General features: G+C 57.9%; 10 protein-coding genes across 10 annotated transcripts; 5 read left to right on the top strand and 5 right to left on the bottom strand.

The window, feature by feature from the left end:
* Positions 1-174: 174 nt before the first annotated feature.
* PHYSODRAFT_295206 (hypothetical protein) lies at positions 175-1938 on the bottom strand (the record flags this gene model as incomplete). The annotated part of the gene is made up of 5 exons (XM_009519377.1): positions 175-291; positions 346-487; positions 562-622; positions 772-1315; positions 1642-1938. The coding sequence occupies 5 exons, from the start codon at positions 1936-1938 to the stop codon at positions 175-177; spliced, it is 1161 nt and encodes a 386-aa protein (XP_009517672.1).
* A 339-nt stretch (positions 1939-2277) lies between these two features.
* PHYSODRAFT_323793 (hypothetical protein) lies at positions 2278-3229 on the top strand (the record flags this gene model as incomplete). Its single annotated transcript, XM_009519376.1, has 4 exons — positions 2278-2538; positions 2593-2694; positions 2972-3049; positions 3116-3229. The coding sequence occupies 4 exons, from the start codon at positions 2278-2280 to the stop codon at positions 3227-3229; spliced, it is 555 nt and encodes a 184-aa protein (XP_009517671.1).
* A 1350-nt stretch (positions 3230-4579) lies between these two features.
* On the bottom strand, positions 4580-5728 carry PHYSODRAFT_476801 (hypothetical protein; the record flags this gene model as incomplete). Its single annotated transcript, XM_009519375.1, has 1 exon — positions 4580-5728. The coding sequence occupies one exon, from the start codon at positions 5726-5728 to the stop codon at positions 4580-4582; it is 1149 nt and encodes a 382-aa protein (XP_009517670.1).
* A 534-nt stretch (positions 5729-6262) lies between these two features.
* Positions 6263-8212, top strand: PHYSODRAFT_344241 (hypothetical protein; the record flags this gene model as incomplete). Its single annotated transcript, XM_009519374.1, has 6 exons — positions 6263-6367; positions 6438-7204; positions 7278-7679; positions 7740-7817; positions 7916-8048; positions 8117-8212. The coding sequence occupies exons 1-6, from the start codon at positions 6287-6289 to the stop codon at positions 8210-8212; spliced, it is 1557 nt and encodes a 518-aa protein (XP_009517669.1). The 5' UTR covers positions 6263-6286.
* Positions 8213-8306: 94 nt separating this feature from the next.
* On the bottom strand, positions 8307-9338 carry PHYSODRAFT_263748 (hypothetical protein; the record flags this gene model as incomplete). The annotated part of the gene is made up of 1 exon (XM_009519373.1): positions 8307-9338. One exon carries the CDS (start codon positions 9336-9338, stop codon positions 8307-8309), a length of 1032 nt encoding a protein of 343 aa, XP_009517668.1.
* Positions 9339-9579: 241 nt separating this feature from the next.
* Positions 9580-10529, top strand: PHYSODRAFT_553424 (Sar1p-like ras-family protein; the record flags this gene model as incomplete). The annotated part of the gene is made up of 3 exons (XM_009519372.1): positions 9580-9961; positions 10038-10124; positions 10199-10529. Exons 1-3 carry the CDS (start codon positions 9612-9614, stop codon positions 10527-10529), a joined length of 768 nt encoding a protein of 255 aa, XP_009517667.1. The 5' UTR covers positions 9580-9611.
* Positions 10530-10701: 172 nt separating this feature from the next.
* On the bottom strand, positions 10702-11493 carry PHYSODRAFT_474397 (hypothetical protein; the record flags this gene model as incomplete). The annotated part of the gene is made up of 1 exon (XM_009519371.1): positions 10702-11493. One exon carries the CDS (start codon positions 11491-11493, stop codon positions 10702-10704), a length of 792 nt encoding a protein of 263 aa, XP_009517666.1.
* Positions 11494-11925: 432 nt separating this feature from the next.
* On the top strand, positions 11926-12618 carry PHYSODRAFT_382855 (hypothetical protein; the record flags this gene model as incomplete). The annotated part of the gene is made up of 1 exon (XM_009519370.1): positions 11926-12618. A coding segment is annotated over one exon (693 nt), but the record flags the coding sequence as incomplete, so codon positions are not given.
* A 491-nt stretch (positions 12619-13109) lies between these two features.
* On the bottom strand, positions 13110-17174 carry PHYSODRAFT_263761 (hypothetical protein; the record flags this gene model as incomplete). Its single annotated transcript, XM_009519369.1, has 4 exons — positions 13110-14945; positions 15003-16613; positions 16694-16931; positions 17017-17174. 4 exons carry the CDS (start codon positions 17172-17174, stop codon positions 13110-13112), a joined length of 3843 nt encoding a protein of 1280 aa, XP_009517664.1.
* Positions 17175-19826: 2652 nt separating this feature from the next.
* PHYSODRAFT_470374 (hypothetical protein) lies at positions 19827-21668 on the top strand (the record flags this gene model as incomplete). Its single annotated transcript, XM_009519368.1, has 2 exons — positions 19827-20355; positions 20983-21668. 2 exons carry the CDS (start codon positions 19827-19829, stop codon positions 21666-21668), a joined length of 1215 nt encoding a protein of 404 aa, XP_009517663.1.
* Between the last annotated feature and the right edge of the window lie 382 nt (positions 21669-22050).

Below are 22050 nucleotides of genomic sequence, written 5' to 3'. Positions count from 1 at the left end.
GAGGGTCGATAGAACGGTCAAGCACATAACCTGCTGTGCTGGTTTCTTTTATTTAAATGTAGGTCCCTCGCTACTCTTACGTGCTGAAAGCGACTTCGACGAGGTAGTTGTTCAGAATCGGATATGAGGGCGATACTTTCTCTGATGATGAGAGCTGGTTAATTATCTTGGATTTTAGACTCGCTCGGTAGCCTCTTCGGCAAGCTTAAGGAGCTCCACGTCGACTCTCTCTCGCTCCAGCAGAGTCACGGGGGCTGTCTCGGCTTCGCTCGCAACTTCTTGTACGTGATTCTAACATTACGTCGTCAGTTCTCGGCAAACTAATCGCGTCCACAGGCGTCTCACTCCGGGAATTGGAACTTCGCAAGAGTCAAATTGAGCACGAGCTAGCGCGAGTTCAAAACGAGTTGCAGATCCGAGAGTCGCAGCACGCGGCGGCCCGACTAGCGTCCACGCCAGGGCAACAAGGAACGAAATCAAAACTTGCCTGAAGTTTTCTAAGCGAGTGACTGGGAAGATGGCTGGCTGCTGTTTCGCTCAGCCCAAGCCATGGCGGCATACCCGCATACTCGAGAAAGATTGTAGACGCAGCCAGCTTCAGTACATGGTCTAGTATCGAAATCTAAAACCGTGTCCGTTTTGGGCATTTATCGATATACAAGCGACTTTGTGCACCGCACAGCGGAGCACCAGTCGTCACTGAAAGGTATGGAACCGATGCAGGTTTTGCAAGTGCACTTGACAATTTGCAAACGCAGGACTTCACCTCACTAGTGAAGACGTACTCGGACACGTAGAGACACACTGGCCCCGGGATCTGGTACGAGTTGCCCGTGTACGTCAGCAACCCCGTATCCTCGTCCACCTTGAAGACGTACATGTCGTTCGTGTTCTGGTTGCCCACGATGAGCCAGTCTTCGTAAATGGTGAAGCCGCGCGGTGTTCTTCCTCGCGTGCTCTCCCAACCCAGCGACGTCAACGTGCCATCTGCCTCGTTGATCGCGTAAATGGCGATCGAGTTGTGGCCGCGGTTCGACACGTAGACGAACTTGCCGTTTTTGGACAGGTGAATGTCCGCTGCAGTCGTCGTGGTCGTGAAGTTGGCGGGGATCGTCGAGATGTTCTGAACGGCTGGACTCTCTAGTAGAGCCTCCTGCTGGTTGATCTTGTACACTCCAACGGCGTTAGATAGCTCGTTCGTAACATACAGGAAGTCTCCATTCGAGCTAAGCGCCGAGTGGCGGGGTCCCGATCCAGGTGGACGGTATACCGTGTCGAGGCTGTTGAGCGTCTGATTCTTCGCGTCCAGCTCGTACTCCAGCAGCGTATCACCGCCCAGGTTCGCAGCGACGACGTGGTTCGAGTTGGGCAGCCACCTCGTGCTGTGGATATGACCCGTGGCCTGGTTGTCCATCACGACGTGGCTGCCGTTCGGGAACGCCTCGTAGAACGTCTCCGGCGCGACCGTGCCGTTCTCATACAGCGGGAAGAGCGAGAGGCTGCCGGCATAGTTGGCCACAGCAACAAAGTCCTCGTTAGGACTCAGCGTGACGTGAGCCGGAGATCCGCCCTGCATCTGCTGCGTGTTGAGGACATCGAGCGTGCCGTTGGCATTCAGCGTCATTGCCGACACGTACCGACCCCGGTTGCGCGGTTGAGGCCGTAGATGAGACGCTTGCCGTTGTGCAGCTTGTTGATTGATTCCTGGAGGTAAGTGGGGTTGATTCCTCCGGTACCAATGAGGAAGGGGGTGATCGCCCACTGCGTCAGGGATCCGTCCGTGGTGTTGAACTTGTACGTGTAGACGCCCTTCGCGGAGTCGGTAGTCCAGGTAGCTGCGAACAGGATCGGCTGGGCTTGCTCGTTGTGGGGCGTCGAACCGGCAGCGGCGGATCTCATGGCAGTAGCAACGAAGAGGAAGAGGCTTGATAGGCGCATAACGGTGACTGCGTTGGAAGGACGAGAGTTGGAAATGAGGACATATAGGATCATGGGGTTGTCTAGCCGTCCACTGAGCCAGTGGCACTGATCCAGTTGGTGAGCGGTATGGGTGGTTCGGCCTGGCTCACGCTGGCCGGATCCGACTCGCACATGTGAGTCTCACCAGAAAACGGCGGGGATATTTTTAAATGGGTCTTATGCAGAACAGGTCTTGGATTTGATCAGAGCGTACTTTTTCTTTGAACTTGTGATTGGATCACATTCGCCATGTTTTGACGACAAACGCCAACCTTTAGCAGAATACTAAAGCCCTCAAGCCTCAGCGCAGTGGCTGCCATGACGCCGGCAACTATCATCAAGTTGCCAGCGGCTCGGTTAGCGGGGTCTTCCAGCCCTAACGGTCCAACCCGCTATGGACTGAGCCTCCTCTCCACCCATTCCAGCAACCACAGCGAGCTGCTGGACGTGGAGCTAGGAGATCCAGGTGCAACAGCAGCAGGCCGCGGCGCGCCGGCGGAAGGTGCGCGTGGCGTTCTCCAGCTCGTCGCTGACCAAGTCGCCGCTGGCACAAGACGGCTTCTGCGCTCCAAGGAGAAGGTGGGCGTGGGCGCGCTTGCCGTGTGAAGTGCGGCACGCATCTCGTGATCGAAGGCCGCGCGCGGCGGAGCCCGTCTCGATGGTGTCAACGTCGCCCGAGCTCCTGGTTCCCGCCAGTGCCGTGAGGGTGTCCATGCTGTAGCAGGAGAATCCCAGGTCGGTGGAGCTCAGCTTGGGCACCGCAGCGCTTAGGCCCTCCCGCTGCAGAAGACATCCGTTCGAGTTTTGTTGCGCGGGCGACGATTTCGTCGTGTGCTAGGCCCGCATTCCCCTTCGACGGCCGGTCGGAGGTGGCCCACTGCTTCGCTGCTTACGAGTTCCTCGGACGGATACGTGGGGTCCAGTTAATACTTCAGCTTGAAGCTCGAGTCCAGCGCCGCCGCGTCGCCCCGCTACGAGTCATAGCCTACGACGTCATCTACGGCGACGTTAGACGCGGACAAGAAGAATGCAAAACGAGGACACCAAGCCCGAGGATAAGGACAGTGATTCAGTGGTGGGGAAGATGCAGGTCGCGGCGCTAACACTGAGATGAGTTCATCGGGGCGGGGGCAAAGAGAGCAATATTGTGGTCAAGATCAAGTCTCACCGCACCCCCAAGCTCTTCATCAAGGTCAGCACGTTCCGGGGACCCCCGTGCGGCACTCCGTGCACCGGTTACGTGAAGGAGAAGCGCAAGTCGGACACTTGACTGCGTGGTCACAGCTGAAGCCCTCGCCAAGCACTTCTCGTAGGTTGTCATATTCGCTACGGAGGGGATGAGCAGCAACTCGAGGTTCGTGCAGGCGGCATCTTCACCCTGTAAAGCGATGCATCGCACGAAGCATGCCAATCCACGTGGGGTTGGCCGCCATTCTGCTCGAAGGCGCTCGCAGCTACGACTAGACCGTGCTGCCTTACACAGTGGCGTAGAGGTCATTGCTACGTCCAATACATAGTTGGCATATCGAATCAAATACAATTGTCTCACTATACATGTATGAGAGACCAGTGTGTGAGCTAACCGCCTAATGCATCTTGCTGCGGCTACGGTACCAACTCGGAAGAGCAGCAGAATATTGCAAATAGAGGTGCAGGTATTAGGAAGTGACTAAGGACGTATCGGGGGATAATGTCTGCTCATTCAGAGAAGGCCACCTTTCGTCTACAAGAAGCTTGGTTATTACTTGGCAGAGCAGAACGTTGAACGGAGCATATCCAGATAGAGAAGAATTGTCGTGTCATGTTCCACTCCTGTGGGTGTTTGGTTCAGGTCTACCGATTCGGTCTCATAATCAGCATTTTCAAATCCTAGACCTGATCAGCATAAGAACCAAAATAAAGGCGGTCTGTCTTGGTAGTCGCTAGCTCTTGATCGTTTGTCCGGGAATCTGTGAGCAACTGGTGACAAATGCGGATACGTGTAGGTTCTGAGAGCACAGAAATTGAATAAAGTGTCCATGCAGTACGAGTGATGCAGACTCCACCATCCACGCTGCACCGTTATGTCCCAAGACGTTTCCGATTTGGAATCCCAATATCGCTAACAAGTCATGCTGCAGCAAATACAAACACGCGTTGAATGTAGCCACAGTCAAGATCGATGGTTTCACACGTGATACATCACACCTGACTTCAGGAAGCGATGGACATCGATGAAGCTCATTGTTTTTTTGCACCAGAAAACGGCGGTCTCACAATGTGAGACCGCCGTTTGGTTGTGCATATTTGCATATTTACGAAGTTCTATAACTAGCAGGCCCTCCAGTGGTTTCTGAACTATCAGCGAGGACGCCTCTTCCCTCTAAGAAAATACATCTCCAGAGCAACGCTGTTGCTCGCTCTTGCTTAACTCCTGCTTCCGACTTCGCTTCCTCAGCTTACGGATTGTTGTTCACCCAGACGTGGGGTGGCACCATATTGCAACAGCATTGGTCCATTTTCGTCCTTCCCAGCAGTTGATGCGAATTTCGCTTTTTGTGACGATATTTCGGTAATCGCACAATGCAAGTGATATTGAAGTGGGTTGATCCGCATATTAGCAAGCACCAACTCGCTGTCGCTAAAGAACGTATTCAGATACATAGAGACACACTGGACTTGGGATCTGGTACGAGTTGCCCGTGTACGTCAGCAACCCCGTAACCTCGTCCACCTTGAAGACGTACACGTCGTTCGTGTTCTGGTTGCCCACGATGAGCCAGTCTTCGTAAATGGTGAAGCCGCGCGGTGTTCTTCCTCGCGTGCTCTCCCAACCCAGCGACGTCAACGTGCCATCTGCCTCGTTGATCGCGTAAATGGCGATCGAGTTGTGGCCGCGGTTCGACACGTAGACGAACTTGCCGTTTTTGGACAGGTGAATGTCCGCTGCAGTCGTCGTGGTCGTGAAGTTGGCGGGGATCGTCGAGATGTTCTGAACGGCTGGACTCTCTAGTAGAGCCTCCTGCTGGTTGATCTTGTACACTCCAACGGCGTTAGACAGCTCGTTCGTAACATACAGGAAGTCTCCATTCGAGCTAAGCGCCGAGTGGCGGGGTCCCGATCCAGGTGGACGGTATACCGTGTCGAGGCTGTTGAGCGTCTGATTCTTCGCGTCCAGCTCGTACTCCAGCAGCGTATCACCGCCCAGGTTCGCAGCGACGACGTGGTTCGAGTTGGGCAGCCACCTCGTGCTGTGGATATGACCCGTGGCCTGGTTGTCCATCACGACGTGGCTGCCGTTCGGGAACGCCTCGTAGAACGTCTCCGGCGCGACCGTGCCGTTCTCATACAGCGGGAAGAGCGAGAGGCTGCCGGCATAGTTGGCCACAGCAACAAAGTCCTCGTTAGGACTCAGCGTGACGTGAGCCGGAGATCCGCCCTGCATCTGCTGCGTGTTGAGGACATCGAGCGTGCCATTGGCGTTCAGCGTCATCGCCGACACGTATCCGACTCCGGTTGCGCGGTTGAGGCCGTAGATGAGACGCTTGCCGTTGTGCAGCTTCTTGGTCGATTCCTGCAGATACGAAGGGTTGATCCCTCCAGACCCGATGAGGAACGGTGTGATCGCCCACTGCGTCAGGGATCCATCCGTCGTGTTGAACTTGTACGTGTAGACGCCCTGCGCGGGGTTGGTAGTGTACGTGGCTGCGAACAGGATCGGCTGGGTCGAACCGGCAGAGGCACCGGTCAAGGCGGTAGTGGCGTAAAGGAAGAGGCTTGACAAACGCATAGCGGCGGCTACGGAGGAGGGCTGGTTTTGAGTTCCAGGCGTAAAATTGGGAAGTGAGCGAGACCTCGGAGGCAAGCGGCAAGTTGCTTGCAGAAAGCTGCTTACGTGCCAGGGGCCACAGTGACTGGCAGTGGCGCGGTGCTACTGGCACATAAGCAGTTGGCTGATCGACTGACTTCCCAAAGCCAGACGTGAGGTGGTAAGTGTGAAACTCTACAGTGCATGCAGACCTTGACGACTTCGTCTTGAAGTCATAGCAGACCAGAAGTATTAATTTTCCGGCTAATCAAATTGGTTATTAGTCGGGTGAGGTGAACCCGAGCCTGTGGGTGTCCGCATGGAGAAGGACACTTTGGTCAGCTGTCGCGCTACCGTGGGCCTGCACATGTCCGTGTTGATCCACCTCGCCCTCGCCGCAAAAAGTTGCTGCAAATCCCGATGCTCTCAATGTTGCGCTAAGCCGGAGCTTCAAGTAGGTATTACCTTAGTGAGCTCACGTCACTGGGAAGCAAGCAGGCACGTCAGCTTTCGCGCCGATCCCCAGCCTTTCCTACCAGAATGAGCAGCACCACCATCGCCTTCATCGACTGCTCCGCGGGCATCGCGGGCGACATGCTGCTCGGCGCGCTGATCGATGCGGTGCGTCCCAAAGTCCCCTCACTGGCTTTCAAAATGCAATACTCAGTACTAACCTCTGTATCATTCGCAGGGCGCTCCACTAGACGACATCAAGCGCGGACTCGAGTCTCTTCATGGCATCAAGGGCGAGTGGGAGCTCAGCACCAGTCGCGCGTGGAAGGGCCCTGGCAGCATCGCCGGCACCAAGGCGCTCGTGGGCTCCATCTACCAGCACAAGGAAGCCGCCCCTCCTACGCCGGGCGATGCGCTCCACCACACGCACAGCCATGGACATGGCCACAGCCACACGCACTCGCACAGCCACGCGCACGACGAAACCCACGCCCACACTGAAGAGAATGCTGCAGAGGACGACGTGGAGGCGGAAGCTGTTGGCGTTGAGATGAGCCACTCGCACTCCCACGAACACCACGAGCATTCCCATGGAGAGGAGGAGCACGGAGAAGAGTCTTCGCACTCGCACGAGCACCACGAGCATGAAGGAGAGCCCATGCGCAACTTGGACGACATCAAGGCTCTGATTGCAGAGAGCGATCTGTCCGACTGGGTGAAGGAGAAGAGCGTCGCGGTCTTCACGCTGCTGGCTCAAGCCGAGGCGCACACGCACGGCACGTCGCTGGAGGAGATCCACTTCCACGAGGTGGGGGCGATCGACAGCATCATCGACACCATTGGCTCGGTGATCGCTCTGGATCTGCTCGGTGTGCGCGAGGTGCATGCGTCCTTCCTGCCCTTCTCGTCGGGGACTGTCAAGTGCATGCACGGAGTCCTGCCCGTGCCTCCACCGGCGACGTTCCGTCTGATGATTGGCGTCCCCGTGTGTCCTGCCCCCAAGGGGTAAGCTTGCTGTCTAACGCTTTCTATTGATGTAAGAACGGTGCTTAATTGCCTGCGCTTTCTGTAACTATAGGGCGAAGGGGGAGCTGGTGACGCCGACAGGAATCAGCCTCGTCAAGGCGCTGGCGTCTACGTTTGGTGAGCCGCCTACATTCATTCCGACGCACACTGGTGTCGGAGCTGGAACGAAGGAGTTCCCTGAGCACGCCAATATTGTTCGCGTGGCTATCGGAACGAAGATCGACCCCTTGGCTTCTCAGAAGAGCTACGTCAACCCTGCCGCCCCGAGGTCTGCTGAGCCCGCTTCGTATCCTTATGCCACGGAGAAAGTCGTCGTGCTTGAGACCAACCTGGATGATTTGAACCCGCAGGTAATCGGCTACGTCTCGGAGCGGCTTCTGTCGGAGCACCACGCGCTTGACGTGTGGAAGCAGCCCATTCAGATGAAGAAGAACCGGCCTGGTGTCTGCATCAGGTATGGAATTTGCTACTGGTGATTAGGTACCCGGTATAACTCTGCTTGTGTCGAATCCAGCATTTTGTGTCGAGCTGAGCATGAGCAGGAGATTTTAGAGACCCTCTTCCGCGAAACCACGACGCTCGGTGTCCGCCGGTACGTGCTAAGAACTATTGGCTGATACGGCTAGCTCACTGTACTAACACTTTTGTTTTGAATGGATTAATCGCACGAATAAACGATCATTTGGACAGCAATGTGATGGATCGCGTTTTCCTTTCTCGCAAGTTTGTGTCTGTCTCCGCGTTTGGACGCTCGGTCGACGTCAAAGTCGCATTTCTGGGGGATGAGGCTGTGAATGTGCACCCCGAATTTGAACACTGCAAGGTAAGATCTCGATCTCCTTTAGCTGTTGACGTTTCTTGCTTGATTGTTCACGTATTCTTGATGTTCAGGCGATCGCTGCGGAGCAGAACTTGCCGTTATTGCAGGTCATTGACGAGGTGAAAGCTCTTGCTCTTCCACAGATAAAGACGCAAACACCGAAGTGAAAAATGGTGTGGGAATAAAACGCATGGCATTGCACCGCTAAATCCACAAACTTGTTTCTGGCAGTTTATCTGCCAAAAGCTCCGACTTAGCAACTCATCTCTTAGCCATCTGCCAGATATTCTTCAGCTCATGCATTCCAGCACCATTGCAGAAAGCAGCTAGGCGGCCCGGAAGAATGCACTGCGCCATGTTTGCCACCAAGTAGGCGAACCACGTGTTGTACACGAGCACCTCGCCGTTGAACATGGCGTCCAACGCCGTCTTAGCCGTGTCCTTGGCATCCGCCGTGATCCCTGGGACCGTCATACACACTGCCTTGTCAAGATCCGCCGTCTTGCTGAAGTTGGTAGCCACAGGCCCGGGACACATACATGTGACGGTGACGCCGGTCGAGCGCAGCTCGTAGCTCAGCGCCTGGCTGAAGCTGGTCACGAAGGCCTTGCTGCCGCCGTACAGCGCCGCCGTGGGGACTGCATGCGCCCCCGCAATGGAGCTGATGTTCAGCACACGTCCGACCTTGCGCTCCACCATCTGCGGCACGATGGCGCGCGAGAGCTTGATCATGGCGTGCATGTCGAGCGTCATGAGCTGGTCGATCTCCTTGTCCGTGAGCTGCGTGAAGTCCTTGGTCAGACACGCACCCGCGTTGTTCACGAGGATGTCGACCACCAGCTGCTTGTCCTTGACGAACTTGATGAGTTTGTTAATGCCCTCGGTCGTGGCCAGGTCGCACGCGCACACCAGCACCTCGGCGGGGCGGTTCACGAGCTCGATCTCCGCGCGCATGCGCTCCAGCGTCGTCTCGGTGCGCGCGGCCAGCACCAGCGAGTACTTCTGCTCCGAGAGCAGGTAGCTGATCTCCCGGCCGATGCCCGACGACGCGCCAGTGACCAGCGCGTAGCGCTTGAGCTCGGGCGTCGTGGGCTCGAAGTTCCAGAGGTGGTAGCGCGTCAACGCCAAGTCCAGACTCGCCGCCAAGAAGTACAGGAACAGCAGTACGCGCACCACGCGCGCCACGGAGGAGGCGTCCACGTAGGTCAGAGCGAGCACCAGCACGCCCGCCAGGTGCGCGGGCTTCCACACCACGTTCACGCGCTCGCGGCGCCGCGGAGCTGCCCCCGACATGTTGCCACAGTTGCGTTGATACGCGCGACTTGAACTGACGCAGTTTGTGTCGGCGTACACCAAAGCGTACCCGGAGTGGTACACACTTGATTGAAGCGGCCCATCCCCATAACGCAATAGAGAGATTACTCAATGGCGAACGATATCGACATCGATATGCTATTATGCGTGACGCTTTATAACGATAAGTGTCAACTTGACCGCATGCGTGGTCCTGCCTGACGTGTCATTCCGGATCAAGCGAGCCCAAGTGCAAGTAGGTCCCCGACGACGATGCTGGAGCTGCTGACGTACAAGATCTACGGGGCGCCGGCCTACATGGTGGTGCCCTTCGTGGTGCTGGTGCTGATCTACGTGGTGCTGGTGGTGCGCTTCATCCTGCACATGCGCGGCCTGAACGTGAGCTTCACGGGCAAGAAGCGCAAGATGGCGCTGCTGCTAGGCCCGCGCCACGCCGGCAAGACGAGCTTCTTCCACCTCATTCGCGACGGCGAGCACGTGGACACGGTCAGCTCCATGAAGGAGCAGACCTTCCGCTTCGTGGTGCACCCCAAGTACAACCCGGACAAGTTCGACGCCGAGCTCACGGTCGTCGACTACCCCGGCCACGAGCGCCTCCGCTCGTACGACGCTGCTCTATGCAAAGCTATTGCAATATTTAGGGGGTGGGAATCTGACGTTTTGTGCTCGTAATTGCAGGCGCGTGGCGGACTTTTACCCCGTGGCGGGATGCATCGCCTTCTTCGTGGACGCCAGCGACGTGCCGTCGTTCCGCAAGGCCGCAGAGTACGCTGCCATTGTACTGCAACTATTGCAATATCGGGGTGGAGGTTCTGATGTGGTTGTTGTTGTGTGTTCAGGTTCCTGTACGACATCTTCGCCAACAAGAAGGTGAACGACCAGGCGCCTCCGATCATGGTGGTGTGCAACAAGAGCGAGGCCTCGGGCGCCTCCAGTCCGCAGGCGGTGCGTGACGCGCTGGAGAAGGAGCTGACGCAGCTCAAGACGACGCGCTCGTCCCTGGAGACGGAGGGCGACGAGGACGAGCAGGATCTGTCCCAGGTCCCGGTCGGCCGTGACGGAGCCAACTTCGAGTTCGATGTGGACTCGCCCTGCGAGATCTCGTTCGTCAAGTGCAGCGTCAAGGACGCCAACATCCACGAGGTGGTGACCTTCATCCAGCAGCACTAGGACTGAGAACTGCGTTGCAGACTAGGTAGCGATCAACGAGTGGGGAGTTATGACCAACAACGCTCAAACTAATACACAGTGCCTGCTAGTGTAGTGTGTCTGCTTTGGGGGTAGATGGGGGTGCTATTTGCATGGTCTTTCTCGGCCAGAGGAGGTTTAACTGCTAGCTAGTCTATGCCGCGATGCTGTTGCCCAGTCCGTAGAGCTGACCAGAGTACTTGGCTACGTTCTCGACCTTGCTGTCGAAGAAGACCTCAACCATCTTGAAGAACGTGGCGGCCGTGAGCAGCGCGTCCGAGCCGGCCTGGTGCATTGTGCCTATTCTCTCCACCTTGAGGTCCTCGGCCATGCGGCTGAGACCGCCGAGCTTGTCGAAGTCCATACCCATGTGCTTCAGGTCGTACGTGGCCGGGAAGTACGTGTGCAGCAGGTCGAAGAACGTGTCCTCCTCGGCGGGCAGCGGCGCGCACGTGAGCACCTTGAGCAGGTAGCCGAAGTCGGACGAGCCGTGGAACGAGACCCACTTGACGTGGTCGCCCAGCACGAGGCCGGAGGGCACCAGCAACTCACCAAACCTGGCCACCTCAATGCCCTGCTCCTCGTGCTTGGCGAAGTCGATGCCTGCCTGCTTGAGGATCTCGATCGAGTCCTGCGCGTACATGTCCTCGCTGAGGCTGAACTTGAAGTTGAACTGCCACACGGGCAGGTCCTCCATGTACGAGCCGTCCTCGTTGAAGAAGGCCACGCCCAGCTGGATGATCCGCAGCAGGTCCACGTTGCAGCGCAGCGTCTGGTACTGGTAGTCGGACGACGTGGTGAACGAGCCGATGGGGCGCGCCACGACGCCCGGATACTCCGTGTCCATGGCCACGTAGCAGCCCTTGGTCACGACCTCGCGGATGGTCTTCATGGTCTCCTCCAGGTTGGTCTCCCACACGTCGCGGATTTCCACCTCGGCGGGCATGGGGCGGGCCGACAGCATGGCTAAGGAGGGCGTTCGGAGGTGTTGGGGGGTCTTACTTAACCGATACCTGAACTTGAGCGGACTGTTGCGCCGGATCTAGAGCGATTCAGACGACGGGACTTGCACGACAGGCACTGCACGCGTCTGGAGAAAGAGTCTGCGCTGGTTGCGCGGAATTTACGGCCACGACGAGAGCTACACACGCACGCGCACAGGGCGACACCGTCAAAGTCGAGAACCTCACCTCGTTCTTCTGTGTCGGCGGGGAGCTCTATTGTTCCTTTAGGGTTCGTCCCGATTAAGTGCGAAAAAACGCATAATTTTCGCCAATGAAAAACGTTCCAGCTCCGACCAATGAGATCGCGCCGAACTATTGGCACTGCAACGGCCACACATCCGCATCAAACCGGTGCCAAGATGCTGTCGCTGTCGCTCCTGGCCGCCCGCGCGCGGCTGCTGCGCGGCCCCGCGGCATTACGCTGCGTCTCTGCAGTCGCTCGCTCTGTTGGCAACAACGCGGCGATCGTTTCCGCGCCTTGCGCGCGCTTCGAGACGACGAAATCGCGTCTGTTTTCCACGATTGACGGTCCTAAAGACGAGGATGAAGACAAGCAGGACCTGGACCTGGGCCTGACTGACGAGCAGGAGCAGCCAATCGACGACGGTCTCAGCCCGCTTGAGCGTCTGATGCAGCACTCGCAGCAGTTCCGCATTGATCTGGATCTGGAGGACGACGAAGACGCAGCTAAAGCAGGACACGGACAGGATGATAGCGGCGATGATAAATCCCAGGACGATCAGGACGACGAGGTTTTCGCCAGTACCAGGCAGGACGAGGCCCCCAGCAGCAAGAAGAAGACTAGTAGCAATGATACTGGCAGCACTCGCCCGTCCTTCAAGCGCAACACGTTCCGTCGCCGCGGCTCCTCGGACCGCCAGTCGCAGCTGGGCAAGATGGCGGTGAACCGCCTGCTGCAGAAGGACATGGACGAGCTCAACTACGACGCCGAGCTCGAGGGCGTGTGGGGCGAGCAGGAGCTCAAGCAGCGCAAGTTCCACCAGCATTTGCGTCGCGAGCAGGACAGAGACCATGTCTGTCAGAACTGCGGCGAGCGCGGCCACCGCTCCAGGAACTGCCTGGTGCCCCGCATCTGCTCTAACTGCGGCAACCTCGGCCACTCCGCCAACCAGTGCAGGTACCGCAAGAGCCCCGACTCCATCGACGAGTTCCTTGAGGCCGAGGAGGACTTCCAGAAGCGACAAAAGAAGACCCGGAAGTTCAGGAAGAAAGCAGCCATCGCGGCCAAGAACCCGCAAGCGCCGCGTCCGAAGGGCATGCCCATGAGCGACTACAACAGGCGTAACGAGGTTATGCGCGAGGAGTTGGAGTCCGAGATCGACGCGTACGCGGATTTCCTGGAGGAGAAGGACCGTCAGCGCAAAGAGCAGCAGCGGCTGAAGGAGGCACAAGACGGAAAGCCCAACGACGCCGACTGAACGTTAGAAAGAAAGAGAGGAAAAGATAACCACTGTTAGACCTGGAAGCACATTCACCTACTTGACTACGCGGTAGCTCGATTGCTCCCTATGTGGACGCGAGCATGAGTCATGGTCGCTTAGTTGGCAGCTCCGAAACCGCCACCGCCGGGCGTGTACAGCGTCAAGACCTCGCCTGGCAGCACGTCCACGGTGTTCTTGCCGCCGAGATTGACAGTGCGACCGCCCTTACGCTGAAGCAAGTTGATGCCGCGAGCACCAGGCTCACCGCCCTCCAGACCGTAAGGCTGGAAGGCACGTCGCTCCGACAGGATGCTGACCGTCATGCTCTCCAGGAACTCGAGCTGACGCACCACACCATCACCACCACGGAACTTGCCGGCACCGCCGGATCCTTCGCGAAGGTGGAAGGCACGCAGCAGCACGGGGAAACGCTTCTCCAGGATTTCGGGGTCCGTGATACGCGTGTTGGTCATGTGCGTGTGGATGCCGCTACGGCCGTTCCACGACGGACCGGCACCGGCACCACCGGCAATGGTCTCGTAGTAGCCGCCCAGCGTAGCGCTGCCAAATGTGAGGTTGTTCATGCAGCCCTGAGAGGCGGCGCAGGCGCCGAAAGCCTTGAGGATCACGTCCGTGATGCGCTGACTGGTGAGAACGTTTCCTCCGACAACAGCAGCGTTCTCGCTCGGGTTCAGAATGCTGCCCTCAGCTGGGAAGCGCACCTCGATCGGAGTCAGACAGCCCTGGTTGAGCGGCAGGTCCTCGCCAGGCAGCAAGCAGCGCAGACAGTAGATGATAGCGGAATACGTCACGGCCGGGGGCGTGTTGACGTTTCCGAAGACTTCCGGTCCAGTGCCGGCAAAGTCGAACACGGCCGAGTTGGTGCGGCGGTCGATCGTGATCTGCAGTGCAATTCTCGTGCCGTCATCCATGAAGTCCTCGGCGTTCACCACGCCCACCTCAGGCAGCTTGCGCTGCAGCGAGAACTCGTTAAGCATGTTGCGCACTGCGATCTCGGCCGCTTGTTGGATGTAGTTCATGTAGGCAGTGACCACCGGGAGCGAGTACTCAGCGCAGAGCTCGTGCATCAGCACCACACCACGCTGGTTGGCGGCCACTTGTGCGCGCAGGTCCGACAGGTTGTCGCGCAAGTTGCGCGTGCCGATGCAAGGGCGTCCCTGGTCGTCGACACGGTCCTTCTGCAGCAGGATGTCGGTGATCTCCTTCTCACGGAACTCGCCAACCTTGCCGTCCACTAGCTTGAACGCCACAATCGCTGCGCCTTCTTCCGACAGCGTCTTCGAGAGAGGAGGCATCGATCCAGGCGAAATTCCACCGATGTCTGCGTGGTGACCACGGCTAGCCACGAAGAACTCGATCTTGCCGCTGGTTTTGTCGAAAACTGGCGTGATGACCGTGATGTCGGGCAGGTGGGACCCGCCAGCGAGCTGCGGGTGGTTGGACACCAGCACGTCTCCGTCAGAGAGATCGTCTCCCCAGAACTTGAGCTGGTGACGCACAGCCTGCTGCATAGCGCCCAGGTGGACAGGAAGATGCGGCGCGTTCGCCACAAGTCCGCCATCCGGGCCGAACAAGGCACACGAGAAGTCCAAGCGCTCCTTGATGTTCACAGACACGGAAGTGCGGGCCAGCGTGCGACCCATCTGCTCGGCAATACCCATGAATCGGTGCGAGAACACTGAGAGCTGAATGGGGTCAAGCGGCACGTCTTCGGAGCGCAGAACGGGTTGGTCCTTCTCCTGGCCTGCAGCTTCAGTAACAGAGACCAAGAACAGATCACCGCTAGGCATGATCTGCACCTCCCACTCGGGCTCCACAACAACGGTCGCCGTGCCTTGCATAATGATCGCCGGTCCACTGTACTTGGCGCCACGCCTCTCCATCAGCTCTTCGTGCAGGTAGACGGGGATATCCTTCCAAGCCTTCTCTTGCTCGAAGTAGAACCGAGTCGTCGAGTGAGGCGAACACGGCTCCACCGCGCCAGCAACGTTGCCCGTGGCCTTCAGTGCAGGGTCCTTCAGGTCAGGGGACACCGTGGCACGGACACGGACATCGTCAATGAGAATTGCACGGTTCTGCAGCACGAAACCGAACTCGCGCTGGTACTTCTTGACGAAGGTGGCCTCAAAATCAAATCCAGCCAGGACACTCGCGCTAGTGGCAGTCGAATCGCCCTTAGCTCCAACAGGACCGCGCGTCATGACGGCGTTGTCGGTACCTTCGTAGCGCATGTTAAGGAAGTACTGCACTTGGACATCCTCGTGCTGGAAGCCATCAGCGACCAGCTCGTTCACAGCTTCATCAGCGATCTTCGTAAGACTGCTGATCAGAGCAGGCTTGGTGGCGGCACTGTACTCCGCCGAGGAGGGCAGTTGCTTGTCGACCACGCTGTCTGCCACACTCAAGCCGTACGCCGAGAGGATACCGCTGTAACGGTGGATGTAGACCTTGGACATACCCAGCGCCTTGGCGATGGAGCAAGCATGCTGCGGTCCAGCACCTCCGAAGCATGCCAGAATGTGCGTGTTGATGTCATAGCCCTTGTTCTGCGTAAGGTTACGGATAGGACGGCACATGGCCTCGTTGGCCACGCGCAGGAAACCCGACGCCACTTCCTCCATTGTGTACTTGGCACCGTTGGCGCCCGACGAGGCGTTGATTTCCTTCGTGAGCTCTTCAAACGCTCGCTGCGAGCCGGCCACATCCAGCGGCTCGTCCTCATTGGGGCCAAAGATCTTAGGGAAGAAGTCTGGCAGAATGCGTCCAGTGACGAGGTTAGCGTCGGTGACGCTCAAGTAGCCATTCTTGCGGTAGCACACGGGTCCGGGGTGCGCGCGCACCGACTCCGGGCCGACAAGGAATAGACCATTCTTGTAGAAGAGACGCGAGCCACCTCCCGCAGCCACCGTCTGGATGTCGAGCTGCGGTGCGCGCACAGTAACGTTGGCCGTCACGCTCTCGAGAACGTGCTCGAACTTGCCGTCAAAGCGGGAGACGTCCGTGGAGGTGCCACCCATGTCGAAACCAATAACCGCAGGCTGCACGGAGGCAGCACCCGGCGCCTCAGGAGGTCGCGTAGTACGAGCGTAGCCCACCACGCCACCAGCGGGGCCAGACAGGATCGCGCGATGACCGTGGAAGTGCTTCATCCGTGCCAGTCCACCGTCGCTCTGCATGAAGCTGATGTTCACCTGCTCCAAGCCCTCGCCAAAGCCAGCGCAGAACGACGCCACGTACTTCTTGATCACGGGCGTGAGGTAAGCGTCAGCGCAGGTCGTGAAACCACGCGGCACCGCCTTCACCATCGGCATGACCTCCGACGACAGCGAGACCTGCGTGAAGCCCAGCTTGGTCGCAATGTCGCGCACCTGCTGCTCGTGACGCGGGAACGTGTACGAGTGCAGCAGCACAATCGCCACGCTCTCCACGCCGTCGTCACGCGCGGCCTGCAGCTTCTTGGTAATATCCTCTACATCCAGATCCTTGATCACGCGGATGTAGTCGCCGCTGATGCCCTTCTCGTCCGTCGGGAGACGGTCCTTCTCGTTGTTCACGACCTGCAGACGCTCGTCCACCTCAATCACCGAGTCGTACAGCGTCTGCAATGAATAACAACAAAATAACATAAAAACTTAGCGCCCCATTTGGTAAAACTCACCAAAAATCTGACTGTACTGACGTCTGGCATGTGGATCTCGAGGTCGAAGATCTTGGGACGGGACTGGTTGCCGATGTACAGCAGGTCGTGGAAGCCCTGCGTGGTGACGAGCACCGTGCGCTCCCCGTTCCTCTCCAGCAGGGCGTTGGTGGCCACGGTGGTGCCCATGCGGATGCTCTGGATCTTGGACGTGTCCACGGGCTGGTCGCGCGGGTGCGGGACGCCCGTCATGATCTCCAGCACGCGGCGGATGCCCTCTCTAATTGCATCAACATAATACAGCAAACTTAGTATTGAAGGGGCCCCCAGCCAGCGAGGCCACCTACAGTCAGCACGCAACGCACCGAGGGGCGTCCGGGTAGTTGGCCGGATCTTCCGACAGCAGCTTGATGACCTTGGGGCGCACCTCCACGACGTTGCCCTGGGCGTCCAGCACGTCCATCTCGGCGTACACGTCCGTGAAGGTGCCGCCGCGGTCGATGGCGAAGCGGAACACGCGCATGGCGGCGGACGGGTGGAGGAGGAGGGCGGCGAGCTAAACTAGGGGCGCTGGGCTGGACGGCGGCTGCGCAAAATGCACAATGACGATCAGCGTGACGCACGAACAATGCCGAATTCTGATTGGGCATTTTACATGGAGGTACCGATATACCGGATAAAACCGAAGCATTTCGATCACCGGAAATATTCTCCCGGTATCACCAATTCGACAAGTTCGCCATTCTGCGGGCCCCGCAGTCCGGCCGCTGCTGGCGAGGAGCTTCGCGGCGCTCCCCGTGCAGACGGCAGATGACTCGCCTGCTGAACGGAAGAAGCTGGCGAAGTATTATGCTATGATTGAGCAGAAATCAGGGGATTTAACAAGACCGAGGCACTGCGAACCATTTCTCTTTCCGTGTTGGTGAGTTCTAAAATATATAGATAAAGCTGGGTGGCATACAATTGAATCGCTTTCCTAGTAGAAATACTACATGCTTAACTACATACCACCTTACGATACATTGTTCTTGTTGGTGGCCAGTCAGATTAGACATCGGGGGTATCTGCGAGGACGACCCAAACACCGGACACGCCGTGAACAACAGGAAACGAGCAAGTTGTACACTGAGAAGAAGCTGCAAGAAACCCACACGGCCACAATATCATCTCCTCCCAACAGACAAGGGCGAACCTTTGTTGCAAACGTCGTGACTGCATCCAGCAGCGACCAAACACAGTCGAACGGCAACCCTTTGGGAGAAGACGACACCGCCACCATTGAAGGCCCCCGCAAAGCTCCTCTCTGCACCCCCAGCACACTGCACAGCTTGCATCCATCCACCGGCCATTCCATTGTGCTCCCCGATGCTTGGAAATACTTGGCAGGTAAAGTTGAGTCGTTCACTGCAGCGCATGGCACACCTGAACCACAGCCAACCAGCGTAGAGCAAAGCAGAGAACGAGACCGGAACATTGTGCATCAATTCACTGACACACTCCATGAAGCAAAGCGAGGTAACAAGAGGCACTGGAACAAGAGTAAACTAGCATGTAAACAACTTCAACAAACAGAGCGGAGCATCGCAATTCACACACTTTGAGCTTCACACACACCACTGAAACCCCATCATTTCTTCCTCCTTTTGAGTAAAAGCTCCCCGTCAAACTCCGAGTGTGAGGAGAAGAAAGGGGTCAGTAAACAACACGTAACACACTCGGGCGAGGTTTCCCCCGTACGATGTAGCCATCTCCCATGATTGCAGAGGAAGCCCCATAACTAGAGCCCTCCGCTTCCTTGTCTAGGGTTATCGGCGGCCCATCAGACCACCTCCAGTCGGTCGCGATGCATACAGAACTCAAGATATGTGTAAAGCTCCGCTCCGCCCCATGTCAACCCTGTCACAAATCGGTAAACTTTGTTCCAGAGGCGCCTCCACCGCCCATCGCCTCACTCCACAGAGATCCCGGTCTCCCTCTCCCTCCACACCAGCGACCACAAGGCCCAGAACGCGCGCACGCGCCACTGCGACGTCTCCATGGCCTGTAAGCCCCTGCACGCACGCTGTCACTCGCTAATGTCTTCATCATCAGCCGCCGTTAATGCAAACTGAGCAGCTCCCTGTCGAATCCGATAGGATGTAGCCATATTGAAGCGTCACGACCTAAAAATGATCTAAGATCATGACCGAGGTGGCTGCATTCCCTGCGCTGGCCCGCGCCAAGAAGCTTTTCCTGCTCAGGAAGCGAGCTGCAAGACGACAAGAAGCGGAGCCCAATGCAGAGTCGAAGCCACCTCAATGCCGCGAAGTTTCCAGCTCAAACGCGCAGGAACCAGCCCGTCACGCTCGGTCGGAAGCTGCCAGCAAATGTACCGCTTCGCTCATGGCCATCTGCTCCGACTTTGACGAGCAATTGAAGCTCATTAACAGCGACTTGATGCTGGTGAGCACGTCGGTGAGACGTGAGTACCAACGGGAGTCATTGGCGCTGGAGAAGCTGACGTCGGAGCTGCTGGACGGACAAGTATCGACGGCTGCAGTGACCCAGCGTCAAGCAGCGCGCTGTGCTGTGCGACTGCGGGCAAGGAAGCCGTGCATCAAGCTGCGCGTGGTGATTCAATCCGCGGAGAAAGATTTTAGTACACCGACAAGTCCAAAGGCGTGCAGTCGAGCTGCTCTGCTCGCTCGCCAAGCTGTCAAGGCGAGCGTCTTGCAGTCGTACGCTCGCTTCTACCTATATCACTGCCTGTACCGCGGTGGTTCTAGTCAACTCGCTGCTGCAGTTCGCCTTGCCTCTCGCTGCCGAAGATCAAGGGCATTTCGGCAATGGCGGCGGGTTATCACGCAACGTACCAAGTTCCGGCGTCGCTGCCGTCGAGCGCAACAACGGATCGAACGCACTGCTAACGCGTGGGCTCACGCTCGGGCGGTTGAAGTGGTGGAGACGGAGGGCAAGTACGCTATGGCGAAGGAGTTCCAGCACTGCAAACTGCTTGCTCGGTGCTTCCAGACGTGGCTGGGCTGGGCGGCCCAAGGCAACGGCATCAAGTTGCAGTCGACGGCCGACAATACCGTGAGCCCTCGTCCCGCGTAGCGTCACGGTAGCTTCAAGCATCCTGCCGCATAACTGATCCTGATCATTCGAGAGCAGAGACTGCGGATCGGAGACCAGCACCATGGCGACGTGGCCCGGAGATTCCGCGCAGCAGACCACACAAGCTCGCACCATCGAGACGCTGGATGGGTACGTGAGTCGGGGCCGAGATCCGCCCAGCTCCGTGCCTCGAGACCACGCGATACTGCAGAGCTTCGCGGCGTATCTGGAGCTGCGCCTCAAGTCGCAGAACTTGTCCATCCTGCGGCGCATCTTCGCAGACTTCCTCAACGAGCAGGAAAACACGCTGGTGCCCATGATGCAGCAAGGCTGCACCATTGTGACCATCTTCCCGGTGCTACGAACTAGCGCCCCGAGACTGCGGAAGGCCAAGTACTTGCTGTCCAAACCCAAGTCTCCCCTCGACCCGCGCGGATGCGTCTTCCTCTACCTGCAGTACCGCACGGTCACGAGGAACATGGCGCTGCTTAAGCACACGTTCCTCGAGTTCCTGTGCCACAAGGAGGCGGCGCTGCTCGAGTTCGTGGAGAGGGGGAACCAGGTGATCAGCATCATTCCCTTTGAGCTGCCGCGCGTGGTGCCGACAACTCGTGTGCGGCCAGTACCTGCAGCGACCCCAGCTCAGCAGCAGGAGTCGCCTCGGGCGGTGGAAACTGCAGCAGAACCGCAGCAAGTCAAGTCGGAGGTGGCGAGGGCGCGGAAAACTCGCATGAAGAAGCGGAAGGAGAAACCTTCCGTCACTGCCAAGCAAAGTACGCCGAACGAAACACCCACGGCCTGTCCAGTGTCCTCAGAGCAGCAGCAAACTGTAGTGAGCGCAGATGCGGAGAGTGCAGGCGTGAGCTGGAGAAGAAGAGGAAGACCCAAGAAAGTCAGGACTCGAGACGATAGTGCTGCTGCTACACAACAGCAAGGCGCGGTGGTCCTTGCGAAGCCAGAACTTGTCGCCGACCGGCGAAGCAGATCCACCAACACTGTTGCTGCCGCCGCAACCACTACCGAAGTTGCTGAAAGTGAAGGCCATCAAGACGGCGTGCCTCTTGCTTCCAGTGCTATTGCTGAGTCGGCCGCAACGCGAGACGGAGCACCAAAAACTACTGCGCCATCGCAACAGGATGTTGCTACTACCCGCAGGGCAGCGCGGGGGCGAAAACGGAAAGCTGAAGCAGACACGCTGAGCGACACCATTCGGACTCGAGAAAAGACGCACAAGAGAGGCAAACCGGCGATGACCGAGGCCGCGTGCCGCAGCCAAGTGGAGCTGAAGCTCAAGATGGATGCATTCGAGGAGCAGATTCCGTGGGAAGTCGTTTACGGCAGCTTGTCGCCGCCGTTCGATAAGGAGAAGTACCCGGAGCTTGCGAGGAAGTTCCATCTCTTCTGGCACCGACACTCGCGCGCTGTGTGGGAGCGCGACTTCTGGCCGCCAATGTCCCGCAAGACGAACGCCTTCGCCTTCAACAAGCGCAACAACCGCCAGATCGCGGCCAAGAACGCGTTTGAGGCCGTCATTGTAGCCGCGTACGAGCAGATCGGAGCCGCCTTTTTTGTCAAGCTGGACACGCAGAAGCCTCTCCACCCTGGCTGGTGGTATCGCAGTCCCGTCGTGGCGCTGTTTGCTTTCCAGGAGACTCAGGGCGAGGACGCCGTCTGGGACTACGTCAAGAGCGAGGCGCTCGAGCGCTTCCCGAACTGCGATCTGCTGTCTCCGCTCAGCGCAGGAAAGAGCTGCCACAAGGGCGAGAGCGACTCCATGTGGATGGCCAACCACCCGCTCGCACCAGCAATCCTGCGCGAAATCGCTGCGCTCAAGGCCGAGCAACGAGCGAGTGAAGCTCGCGATGAACACGGAGAGACCCACGACCCCCACGTCGTGGATATGATGGACGCGCTGGGCTTCTGAAGGGTATGTTGAGCTTTAGTGTGCATGTGTAGTAAGGTAGTGAGTGAGCTTTGGGTAATGAAAGGTAGTGGCAAACAGCTTCAAAGGTGATCGCCATCCGGTACAACTTCAACTTGGTATGGTAGAAGGTACCACCTCCAATGCGGACTCGATTCGGGTAGGATATCCTCGCCAGCGGCGGCACTCACCTCCAATATCTATCCCTTCGCCCTCTGCCTAGCAAGCAACCCGCTACTCAGCCACACCTTCCGCCTCAGCTGGTGTAGTGCACTTTTTCGCCGGTCTCGAAACTTCACCTTGAAGAGGCGCGTATTTCTACTATGGTGCTATACTATGATCTGATTGCTGGAACGCAACGCACGCACTCATTCGACAAGAAGAG

This window comes from Phytophthora sojae (genome assembly GCF_000149755.1).
Source record: "Phytophthora sojae unplaced genomic scaffold PHYSOscaffold_1, whole genome shotgun sequence".
Taxonomy (NCBI): domain Eukaryota; phylum Oomycota; class Peronosporomycetes; order Peronosporales; family Peronosporaceae; genus Phytophthora; species Phytophthora sojae.
Note: the sequence above shows the minus strand (reverse complement) of the source record. Positions and strands in the feature narration are given on the sequence as shown.